Raw genomic sequence first — 12809 nt, forward strand, 5'->3', positions numbered from 1 at the left:
GAGAATGACCCGGAGAACTGGCATGCCCAACTGGAGAAGGGGTCCCTGAAAGGTATTAGCTATACAATTTAAGTATTCCCTATATGACAACAGGAATTTCCTCGGTATGTGTGTGTTTGTTTTAATTATAATTAATGAAACATGGATGGGGGAGAAACCACCACCACCACCTCTCAGTGCATGAATTAACACGTGTCAACCACAAGCACCACATGCCTAAAGTGCCAGTCATTTCAGAACAGATTGTGTTCTCTCCTCCAAGCCCACAGCCTGCCTCTTCGCAGAGGTTCGGCTTTATAAAACTCCAGGAAGCTGGTCCAGCTCTCTGCCTGAACTGATCCTTCATATTAGGGGCATTTAGGACTGTACTTTCCTCTAGGGCACCTGCTCTAGTCTCAGACTTGTAGATTAATTCCAGATCTGATGCAAAACCTTGAACAGTTAATCCTCCTCCAGAGGCACATATTAACGGTGCAATGCAGGCTACGTTCCTTGCCATTAGGTTCAAGGTCCCTTGTTTGCTGCTAGTGGGGTCAGCTGTGCTGGTGACCTAGGCCTTGGCTGGTCTCTAGTGATTATGCCCCATTGCATAGCTGAAGAGGAATCTCATTTTGACAAAGTACTTTTTGGCTCATGCAGTTTTGAAAATAAGAATGTGAAAAAAAAGAGATGGGTGGAGTCACCCCCAATGGGGACATGCACTGTCCTCAACCTCAGTTCAGTTCTGTTGCTGATGTGACTACGGCTGCAAGCTGCCAAATGCTGCTTCCCTCTGCTTGCTAAGAGCCAAGCAACCCATCTGATTTACCGAATAGAGCTCGTTCAGGACCTTCATCAAATCATCTTGGAGCTGCTGGCCAACTTCTTTACTCTGTAAGGAAAGAGGAATGAAGGTTAATTGGGAAACAGAAGGAGGTAGGCGGGGGCAACAAAGGCAAGGCAGCATCAGCTCTACAAATAACCCAGACTCAATTAAGGGCCATTATTTAACCCAGCAAATCAGATAACCATTCCAATCAGACCCAATTATGGTCAGATTACTCAAGGAGTTTTAATAAAATGAAATGTGCCCTTTCTATAGCCTAGTAAAAGCAATTGTGTGAAGGGAGGGTTGTAGCCTTTGATTTTTCTATTGGTCCCCTAAGAGCAGTCCTGAAAGCCACATGCTACCTAGCAACTGTTGTTAGGTGGAACACACTTGCTCAGACCCTTGTAGTTAAGCATTCCAGAGGATTGCAAAAAAAAGGTGAACTGTATAATACATAGAAGGATGAGATAGGAAAAAGGATATAAACATTTGCGGACTTCTAAGTCCCTAACTGAATAGGAAACTCTAAGCAAGAAGGAACTATATTTCTCGTTTGCTTTATTTCTACCCCAAACTCCCAGGGCAGTGGTACTTCAATACTGATCACTCGGGAGTTTGCTGTTACTTGATCCTCATATGTTAAGGGGTCTCCAGCTAGTTAATTCTGAACAGTAGTAGCTCTCAGATTTTTTGCTGCTACCACCTAAGACTGATGTCAATAGAGCAGCAAAAATAGAGAAGAACGAGGAAGCAGGAAGGAAACTGTCACACCTTCTATACTAAGTGTTACATGCCAAACCCAAGAGAACAGGGGATAAAACTGATTGGCATCACTGGGTCATGGAGAGGGGAAGCCCTTGTTTCATCTTCTGCCAGTTCTTTCTACTTCTTTCCTACTAAAAATTCAGATATTACCAACTCCTTCCTAATGGAAGGCATAATACTGCCTCCCAACCCCAGCATAGCTCAGCTCCTAGGCAAAGAAAGAGGACTTTCATGTCACAAATACATTCATTTAATATGTCACCTTTTATCAATGCATACATCTCTACCTTAAAAATGTTTTCTTTCTCTGAGAGGCCAAGGTGGGTGGATCAACTGAGCTGAGGAGCTGTCTCTACTAAAAATAGAAAAACTGAGACAAGAGGATCTCTTGAGCGCAAGAGTTTGAGGTTGCTGTGAGCTATGATGCCACAGCACTCTATCCAGGGTGAAACTCTGGAGTGAGACTCTGTCTCCCCCCCCAAAAAAGTTTTCTGATTACAAAAGTAACATAGATTTATCTATAAAAGTAATAAATAAGGAAACTGTAGAAAACCTCAAAAAAGAAAATAAAAGTAACCCTTAATTCCTACCATTAAGAATTCTCCACCCTAGACTTTGTTATATATTTTTCTAATCTTCTCTTTCCCATTATTTTAACAAAATTGGAACAGCATTATAAATCCTGCTCTGTATCCTATTCACATACATGAAGTGAGCATTTCTCCATGTATTATCTTTTATTGCATTTTAACATATATATATTTATTAAATCATAGCTGTGTACATTAATGCAGTCATGGGGTACACTGTGCTGGTTTTATATACAATTTGAAATATTTTCACCAAACTGGTTAACATAGTCTTCATGGCATTTTCTTAGTTATTGTCATATATTGATATAGCTGGTATTCATGGACTTGGCTTTGCTTCCAAATTTTGTGATAGAAAAGGCTATGCTAAATTACTTTGTATATAATCTATGCACACACCTTGCATTATTTTCTCCTGGAAGTTACATTGCTAGGTCAAAGACTACTCACTTATACTGTTAAGTTGCCCTTGAGAAAAACTTTGCCAATTTATAATACCACCAGCAGCATATAGGAATGCTTATTTCACTTTTTTATTGTCTTGATAATTTGATGTGCTACCCTACAGTAATTTGCAGTCCTTTGATTCCAGTGAGTCTGAGCATTTTCTAAAACATGTTTATCAGCTCGGCGCCTGTAGCTCAGTGGGTAGGGTGCTGGCCACATGTACCGGGGCTGGCGGGTTCAAACCCGGCCTGGGCCTGCCAAACAATAAAGACAACTACAACAAAAAAACAGCCAGGCATTGTGGCAGGCCCCTTTAGTCCCAGTTACTTGGGAGGCTGAGGCAAGAGAATCACTTAAGCCCAAGAGTCTGAGGTTGCTGTGAGCTGTGACACCACAGCACTCTACTGAGGGAGACGTAGTGAGACTCTGTCTCAAAAAAATAAAAACAAAAACAAACATGTTTATCAGTCATTTTTGTTTTTCTTTTATGGTTTGCCATTTTTCTGTTAAGGTGTTCTCTGTCCATTTTTGTGTTGTGGTATTCACTATAAAATGTAACATGTGTGTGCCCTCTGTCAAGAGCAGGCATGAATTTTTACCCCTTGTAGTGGGGAAAGGAGTGGAAAGAGCCATAAATTAGCAACTGCAAGATTCTCCTTCTATTTCCAGCTCCTACATTACCAAGGAAATAACTTTGGACAACCTAGTTCATCTCTTTGGGCCTCTATTTTCATTTCCATAAAACGAAAGCCTTTAGCTAAAACATGTCAGAGATCTTCTCCAGTCTTTGCCATTCTGTGATTCTACATGATCTTTCGCCTGGCTTCTTGAGCCCATATTATTTCCAAGCATCACCTACTTCAGTGAACAGGTGCTGAGCTATACACCATGGCGTAGCTGATGATACTGAGCAAGTTCTCCTTAGAGACCCAGATGCTTGAGAAAATGGATGACTTCAGGGGCATTTTGTCAGTCTTAAATTTACTGTTTCCAGTGTCTCTCATACAGTGACCTCAACCACTGGAAGAAGCCACAAGAGGGAATGCCTTTCGTGTATGATCTCACACACCAGACTGTGTTTCCCATTGAGAGGAAAGCTGAGCTTCACTGAAGGCCCTAGGAGGTTGAGATGAGGCAAAGTGACTCACCACCAACCCCAAAGTCAGCAACAGGGTCAGTAAGTGACCACAAGTATCACTTCCCACTGCCCTGCCCTCCCACCTCCAGGCCAGCTCCCCCATCAGCCTCCCATCTTCTCTTACTACTTCCTTATATTTAAATGGCAGAGGTTAAGAAGAAAGCTCCTCTTCCTCTACCCTGTTGCTTACCCAGGACTTAAATAACTTAGTCCCAGAGTGGAGAAGGGGGAGAAGAGGAGAGAGGGAGAAAGTGTAACCAATAAAATAGCAATTAAGCCCAGGCAGATGTTTCCTTTCAGGTACTGATTAGTTGGGAGGACCCTCAACTATTATCCCTGTTTATTTGAACAGGCTGCTGAAGCAATCTGACTTAACGCTCCCTCTGGCTGAGGGTTGGGCTGGAAATACGGGAGTAGCTCACCCTGTTAAAATGTCCGATATAGCCCCTAGCAATCAGGCATAATTCTGACACCAAAAGAGAGGCAGGAAACTGTCAGCCTCTCTCTTCTCACAGATGATAAAAAGCAACCTGTTCTCTATTTCAGAAACCTTAACTGTGTGCCTTTGGTGGAAAACGTGACCCGAGGAAAGGCTTCCGTGCTGGCCACTGCAGAAGGGTTGACCTCGCTGGAAACCCGCAAGCGGGCCCCACCCAAAGACAAGGGGGACATTATTCCTGAGAACAACAAAACCTGATGAGGCTGAATATATGACAATGAAGACTGTAGAGCCTTTCCATTCCCTGAAAAAAAAGCAAGGGGTTTCTAGGCAGGAAAGAAAAAGAGAATTTACAGAGCAGTCTTTGTACACTAATACACAGCCTGCATCTCTTTTCTTTAAAATTTCTTGGAATAGAATGAGTCATCTAAACATTGCAGGAAACCAAATAGAAGTCGGGGGGAAAATTACTTTGGGCAAAGTTTTTCTCTTAAATGTTTGCATAGTAATCTTTGCCTGGAAAAAAAAAAGATGCCTAAATTTAGAATAGAGATGTGGCACAGTTAACAATGCTGGTTCTGTGGGATGGGAAGTGAGATGGTGCGCTCAGACTGGGATCTTTTATTTTGAAACTCAGCACAACCATTTGGCCTGAGTGTTTCACTCTGCCTGCTGCTGAGGAGGAGCTGATCGGAAGACAATGAGATTGCAACAGCTCCTGCCAATTGTGTGCTTACAAAATGGGTAGGGAAGCTTCCTTTTCCAACAGATAACGGCATTGGAAACAGAACTGAAATACACAGCGTCATCTCCCCAAGACTGTAATGCTCCAATGCCTCCTTACTCACAGACAGGATATAGCAGCAAAAATATATGCAAATACAAGGCTACGTGGTCTGGCTACCTGGACACTAGGCTGGTTATCCATCTTGGGTCCTCACTAAATCAATACACTCCCTCGGCTTGAATGGTTTTGCCTATTAACATTTCCTAAAGAACATCAATTCTGAAAAGCTTTTCAAACCAGGGAAATTACCTATTATCTGATTTTTAGCACTACTTACATCATTACTAATGTGCTTTTTAAGTCAGGAGTGAGGTGGGGCTGTTGTTTATTGGCTATTGGCACTTCAAAACTGTATTATTTGACAGGCACAAAATTACCCCCTATTTATATGAAAAAAGGGGCGGAGGAAGGGAAGGCATGCCTCTGCCATGTGGTGAGAGCTAATTTCAGCCCTATCCCAGGGCTGAGCCTGTCAGCAGGTAGAAACAGTAGGGTCATTTAGTTCGGTGCTGATTAGCCTGTGTCAGCAATTTTCCAAAAAAGAATACGATTTTCAAGGGCACGTATATTCCCTATATCCTCTCCCAGTGCCAGCATCCCCTCCCTACCTCAAAGACTCTTTGAGCTTCAGAGACCAACTGTTAAAAAAAAAAAAAAATTCAGTTTAAAATTAAATTTACTTTTACAGATTTCAGAGGAAAGGGATATGACCCTACATTAAGCTCTGGCAGCAGGAGAAATGCCACCAGACATAAGGTGATGGTTTCAGGGGTACTTGCTCACCACTTCAAAGAGGCCAAGTTTCATGAGCTGGCTCTTTGCCTGAAATGCTTTTGGTGGGGAGGACAGAGCTAAAAGGAGAGGCTGTTTGGCAGCCAGGCCGATGCTAGGTGATGGTGGGCACTGTGCCTGGCCTCTCCCCCACTCAATTCAGTATACCAAAATAGATGGCTTAGTGTGATGGTGGGTGCTGGAGGCTGCAGGGGTTCAGAGGGTGGGGATCCAGCAGGTCAGAGCTCAGGAATGAGTTCTACATCTTCCCTCAACCATGCTACTTGCATATAAGCAAGCAGGGCTCTTTCTATTCACCATTCACGATTGGTTTGGATACCACGTTGATGGCTCTAAGAAAAGTTGAGCTCCATCCAGTACCTTACGCTCAGAGGAGCCCAAGAATTTATAAAATATAAATACACTGAATTGTAAAACTTTTTTTTTTTTTTGAGACAGAGCCTCAAGCTGTCCCCTTGGGTAGAGTGCCATGGCATCACAGCTTACAGCAACCTCCAACTCCTAGGCTCAAGTGAGTCTCCTGCCTCAGCCTCCCAAGTAGGTGGGACCACAGGCGCCCACTACAATGCCCGGCTATCTTTTGGTTGCAGCTGTCATTGTTGTTTTGGCGGGCCCGGGCTGGATTCAAACCCGCCACCTTCGGTGTATGTGGCTGGCGCCTTAGCCACTTGAGCCACAGGCACCAAGCCTGTAAAACTTAATAAGGAGGTAGGCTAGGAGCTGCCACAAGAGGGACACCTAAGGTGCCTCTGCCTCCTGAAAATGAGTAGAACAGGATGTTAAAAAAAGAAAATACATATTTTTATTGTAATACAGTACAATGTGCATGTCTACAATAAAAGTACTTTCATGCAGTACATGTAATGTTTCCTACTCTTTTCTACTTTTTCATGTTGGTTCTAACTCACTAAACTTATTTTACAACTTATTAATGAGTTACTATACACAAGTTTAAAAAGACTGGGTACACGCAAAACACTGTAGTTGTGGAATTAATAAAGAAAATAGTGGTTTAGGTACTACAACCCACCAACCAAGACAGGAGCTAAAAAACTTGCCTTAGTGCTATGGCTGATTGGCTGTTTCAAAGAAGGTTTGATTACCCAGCAAGGGACAAATGGCTGGATTGTAGGAAGTGAGCAATAAGGAATCCATCAGCAAATATTTATAGAACAACATTATGTGTCAGGCACTAATGGCTCGAATATGAAACAGAGAGTTTAAAAGTTTACAATCTGCCGAGAAAGATGGACATTAATCTGATGTCTAATCCCATCAGAATGCTATTTTTCTGATCTCAAAGGCATTATTATAAATAAAATTTCTTAAGTTAATTTTCAATTTAAGATCAATTTTTGTTGCTGTCTCAGCCAACAGATTTCCACACTATACTCTAACTCTAGAGTAAGATAGATGCTGGATCTGACTTGCCAGAAACAGAAATCTCATTTTAAAAATTATAGCTATAACGCAGTAAATTCTTTAAGGTTGTCTTTCTAAATTAGTAATGGACGTTTCAGGTTATAATGCTACACTGCTTCAGTATAAGTGACTCCCAAAGCAGTCACATTCCATTTTGAAAGGATCCCTTGAGCTTGTAAGCACCATAAAAACTAACCTCACTCATTGCTCCTTCTCTAAGAAGTTATTGGGTATAGCTAAACTTTCTTAGTGACAAAGTTTTATATTAAAAGAAAATGTCAGAAACTTGACACAATTTAAGAGCCAGTACATGATGCAGGATTCATCTTGTGAAATATGAATGGTTTCTCAACTTGATTTCTGTTTCATTATCTGAAGAACTTAGTCTACAAAAGAAAATCCCAAAGCTACTAGAACATGAAACTATCTGAAACTAATGGAAGAGACAGACGATAACTTCGTAAGCATCTTTCTGAATCCTCGTTAGTGCCCAACTCACTGCTTTGTATATAGAAGCTGTAAATTAATCAGCTTCTGAATCAATTAAATCAATATTTAACTTAGGCCTGAACACATAATTACAAGAATAAAACAATAAAGTGGCATTTTCCTCACATGGATTACTAAAAGTGGCAACTCCATCAGAAGCCACCCACATGAATTCCCTTTGATTACACTTCAGAGATAAGCCCAAAAAGTTGCAATGACTTTTCCAGAGTCACATAGCTATTCAGTATTCTATCAGGGAATACATGAGGTATTGGAAAAAGGTTAAACACACAAGGATCTGGAGTAGGATCCTGCTTCTATTTTGCAATTACAGGACTTGGGGTAAGTTATTTAAACACACCATAACTCAGCTTCCACGTTTGTAAAATTACTCTGGGAGGCAGAAGCAGGTGGATTGCTTGAGCTTAGGAGTTCGAGTCCAGCCTGAGCAAGAATGAGACCCTATACTAAAAATAGAAAAACTAGCCAGGCATGGTGGTGCATTCCTGTAGTCCCAGCTGCTCAGGAGGCTGAGGCAAGATGAATGCTCAAGCCCAAGAGTTTGAGGTTACTGTGAGCTATGACACCATGACACTCTATGCAGGGTTTCAAAAAAAAAAGCCAATTGGTGCAAATTGCTTAAAACAGAATCTAGCAACTGATGTGTTCAACAAATGTAAGCTAAATATATTAATGTTAGAATTCAGCCTTCTCAACACTCAACTTGAATATTCTTTCCATCACACTACACTACTATGTTCTCTCAAACATGTTAATGACCATGATGTGTGGACTTGCAAAGGCCTCCAGAAACTACTTCCTAGGGAGGATTCCAAGAGGGGCTGTTTGGACCCGCAGGGCAAAAGGTTCTTTGTTTTTCTTTACGCCTGCTATTGCACAGTCCATTTTCTTCCCCACTTTTAGTAAGAACTAAAGTACCAATGACTGTAAGAAATAATGCAGTTTTCCTGAGAAGAGAAAATAAAACAAACAAAATCTCAAAGCAAAGATGAAAAAGTATTTAGCAGAAAGGAGGCAACAGTGGGGCTGGGGGTGGAAGAAGGAAATTAAGGAGGATGTAATTACCTTCTATTCCTTCAGGTAGGTTAAACAGAAAAGATCTTCCTCAGCTGCACAACTAGAACATGTTCAACTGGGGTCATGAATTAAACATTCAAAGGTAAGAGGTCCCTACTCCATAGGTCACAGAATACCAAGACTATCCATGATCGAGTTCTGGTTTAATGAAACTAGGATTTCTCTCCTTTAGGGTACTTGTTTCTGAAAACCATTTCCTTAAGGGCTCCAGGAGCTCTGGAATGTGTGAGCAGTAACACTTGATTGATAACCCACAAGTAATGAAAAATCTGTTCCTTGAGACAGATGCAGTTTCTACCCTCTGTGGATGCTTACTATGCTCTGTTACAACTGACCAAAGGCTCTTATCAGGAAAACACGTAATCCAGACAAGACTGAGCACCACTGGCCTGAGACTGGGAAGTTGGGGGTTGGGGCCTTCTGCTCTCCTAAGACCTCTAAAAGCACAGTCTGAAGCATAGTCCTGTAACATTCTAACTGTTCCTCCATGATTGTTCTACTCTTTTTGAACGATCTGTCCAAGAAAATAAGTGCAAATTTATGAAATGAAAGAGACAATCAAGTCTGAGTCTTTATTTCTTAAACCACCACTGCGATCCTTTTCTTGGCAAATTTCCATCTTTTCCTTTTTTGGATAATGATTTGAGTGGTAGGGGTGTAGGTCTTTGGGCCCTGATCGCGCATGCCAAAGCGTTTCTTGAGGTCATTCTGAAGATGAGTGTCACCCATTTTCCAAGCAGGACACTAAACGCATAGAAATGGTATCCAGGTGACTGTGGGCACCCTTGAGTAGACTGGGACACAAGGGACAAAAGACACAAAAGCAAACAGGCAACACAAGAGCACAAATCTCTCAGCAGCTGTAAAATGAACTCACGAGGAAAAGCAATCAGTGGCTTGGAACTGGGAGAGAAGGGGGGGAAAGAGCCAGAATGATAAGGTGCTTGAAAGCATGTGCCTTACTACAATAAGAAATTCTAGGAGCTGGGGGATGGGAGGAATGCCTGTGCGGCTCCCAGATGGCTGGGCCAGGAGGCTGGAAGAACAGGAGTTAACAGAGCTCATCTGAAAGTTGGCAGTGTGACTACCAAGGAGGAGGGCAGCCTGTTAGGAAGTAAAACAGTCAGCAGCACCCGTACAGGAAATGCCTGGGGCACTAGGAAAATTGCTGATAAAATACTTTTAAAAGAAAGAGGAACCCAGCAGCAAAGCCAATTTATCGAGGGATCTGTGTAGTTTTAGAAGTCCTGAAGTTGCCTTAGAATCCTGCTGCTGAGAAAGAAAGAGAAGCTCCTTAGGTTTCAATTATAAAAAGAGCGGTTTCTTTTTCCCTTCTAGAGATAGAGTCTTGCTCTGCCGCCCAGGCTAGAATGCCACCCAGGCTGGATCTAACCCCACAGTAGCCTCAAACCCTGGGCTCAAGTGACGTTTCTGTCTCAGCTTCCCAACTAGCTAGACTACAGGGGCACACCACCACACGTGGCAATTTTTTAAATAATATTTTGTAGGGATGAAGTCTATGTTGTCCAGGCTGGTCTTGAACTTCTGGCCTTAAGATCTCCCTCCCCCACTTAGTTTACCAAAGTGCTAGAATTACAGGTATGAGTCACTGTGCCTGGCCTAAGAGCATGTTCCTGACATCCCAGGGGCCAGGATTGGACCTACAAGTGGCATAAAGCCAACTTCGGGAGACTGAGTAGAGCCCTTTCCTGGCAGAGAATAAGAATGCAAGGGACTAGGATGGAGATTGGGGCCTGCATCAGCTTTCTTCAGCTACAGTGGTGGTTTGCAGCCTCTTGTGCTTGCCCACACTAATCACACAGGCAGCCATTCCCGTAAGCCATGGACCATATACAATTTAAAATAACTAGATCCCAGGAAAAGGACACTTTTTCTCTTACTAGTATCTCTCTGCCACTGGAAAAAAAATCATTGAATTGTGAGAAGGCAAATGTCCAAAGTTTTGAACTATAGATTTCCAATCTCCTGCTCTGATTTCTCACCTAATCTCTGTAAATTTTCTTCTCCAATTGAGGTTTAAACTTTATAAATGTTCCATGTGCACTTAAAAAGAATGTGTATTTATTTATCTGCAGTTGTGAGGCACAGTACCCATATGTGTCATTCAGATCAAGTTTATTATTTTGTGAGTCTTCTACATTTTCACAGATTTTTTTTATTAGCATACTTGTTTAATTATTATTCTCTAAAGCAGGTGTATTAAATTTCTCACCGGGGTTGATGATCTGTCCATTCACCCTTTTAATTCTGTCCATTTTTTCTTTTTCTTTTTTTGAGACACAGTCTCACTGTCACCCTGGCTAGAGTGCTGTGGCATCATAGCTCACAGCAACCTCAAACTCTTGGGCTTAAGCGATTCTCTTGCCTCAGCCTCCCAAATAGCTGGGACTACAGGTACCTGCCACAATGCTGGTCTATTTTTTTGTTGTAGTTGTCATTGTTGTTTAGCAGGCTGGGGTCAGGCTGGAACCCACCAGCTCCAGTGCATGTGGCCGGTGCCCTAACCACTGAGCTGCGGGCACCGAGCCAGTAGAGACGAGGTCTTGCTCTTGCTCAGGTTGGTCTCAAATTCCTGAGCTCAAGCAGTCCACCCGCCTTGGCCTCCCAGAGGGCCAGGATTACAGATGTGAGCCACCATGGACCTTTATATATATATATATATATATATATAGGTGTGTGTGTATATATATATATATATATTTTTTTTTTTTTTCCTTTTTTAGTAGAGATGGGGTCTCGCTCTTGCTCAGGCTGGTTAATTCTGTCCATTTTCTATTTGTATATATTATTAAGTATATACTTCTTCCTGGAGAAATTGTATCTTTAGTAAGAAATGCGTGTCTTTATATCTAACAATACTTTCTACATTAAAATCAATATGGTGTGATTTTTATCATAGCTATCTTTTCTAATCACTTTATTTCTTTTTTCCAATTTTTGGCCAGGGCTGGGTTTGAACCCACCACCTCTGGTATATGGGGCCGGCGCCCTACTCCTTGAGCCACAGGCACTGCTGTTTCTTTAAACCTTTCTGTATCCCTTAGATTTGAAGTATATCTGTAAGATCCAAGACTTAAAAGTGAAAAAAAAAATAAAATATATCTGTTCTTTTATAGGCAACATATACTTTAGTTTAGTTTTTAAGAACTCTGTCTGAAAATTTGTCTTTTAATTAGCATAAGCCAATTTACATTTATTGTTATTCCTGATACATTTAGGTTTAGACTCACCAACTTGCTATTTGCTATCTATTTGTCCTACTTGTTCTATGGACCTCTTTCCTCTCTTTTCTTACCTTCTTTTTTCTTCCTATTTACAAAAAAAAATGCTGTAAAATTCACTCTTGTTGGCATAGAGTTCTATGTGCTTTGGCAAATGAAGAGATTTGTGGAGTCACTACCACAATTAAGACATAAAGCGGTTTCACCACCCATCAAAAAATTCTTGTATGCTGCCCTTTGTAGTTAAACCCTCCTCTCCCCTTAACCACTGAACCTTTACTCTGTTCTATATCATTATAACTTTGGCCTTTACCAGAATCTTTCTTTCCATCATTTGAAGTATTTTTTTACTAATTGAGTTTCTACCTCTCTTTGATTAGTAGCGATATTATTCTTTCATTGGTTACTATAAATTACAACCTGCGTCCTTCACTTGCCAAAATCTAATATGAATTAATACTCTTACCACTTCCTGAAAAATATCTTTACACCCATTTTCCCCACCCCATGCATAGATTCTATTGTTGAGTTCATTATTGTCATTTTATATTAATTTTACATATATTCAAAACCTCACAGGATATTATTTTTTTAAAACAGCGATTATTCACTTGACACATATTTTTCTGTATAGCTTTTGTTGCTTCATTCTTTATTTTTTAATTTTTATTTACTTATTCTGAGACAGAGTCTCACTATGTTGCCCTCAGTAGAGTGCCATGGCATCATAGCTCATAGCAACTTCAAACTCTTGGGCTAAAGCAATTTTCTTGCCTCAGCCTCCCAAGTAGC

At 41.3% G+C, this 12809-nt stretch overlaps 1 protein-coding gene across 3 annotated transcripts in view; it reads right to left on the reverse strand.

Annotated features, from left to right (window-relative positions):
• The window catches only part of SRGAP2 (SLIT-ROBO Rho GTPase activating protein 2), a 119845-nt gene that overhangs the window by 73191 nt on the left and 33845 nt on the right, over positions 1-12809 (reverse strand). For all 3 annotated transcript variants that reach the window (XM_023514563.1, XM_023514562.1, XM_023514564.1), the window contains exon 2: positions 809-871. In XM_023514563.1, coding sequence (XP_023370331.1) covers positions 809-835 — 27 coding nt within the window. In that variant the 5' untranslated portion in view covers positions 836-871. The remainder of the gene's footprint in view (positions 1-808; positions 872-12809) is intronic.

This window comes from Otolemur garnettii, unplaced genomic scaffold (genome assembly GCF_000181295.1).
Source record: "Otolemur garnettii isolate 467f Iridium unplaced genomic scaffold, OtoGar3 scaffold00055, whole genome shotgun sequence".
Classification (NCBI taxonomy): Eukaryota; Metazoa; Chordata; class Mammalia; order Primates; family Galagidae; genus Otolemur; species Otolemur garnettii.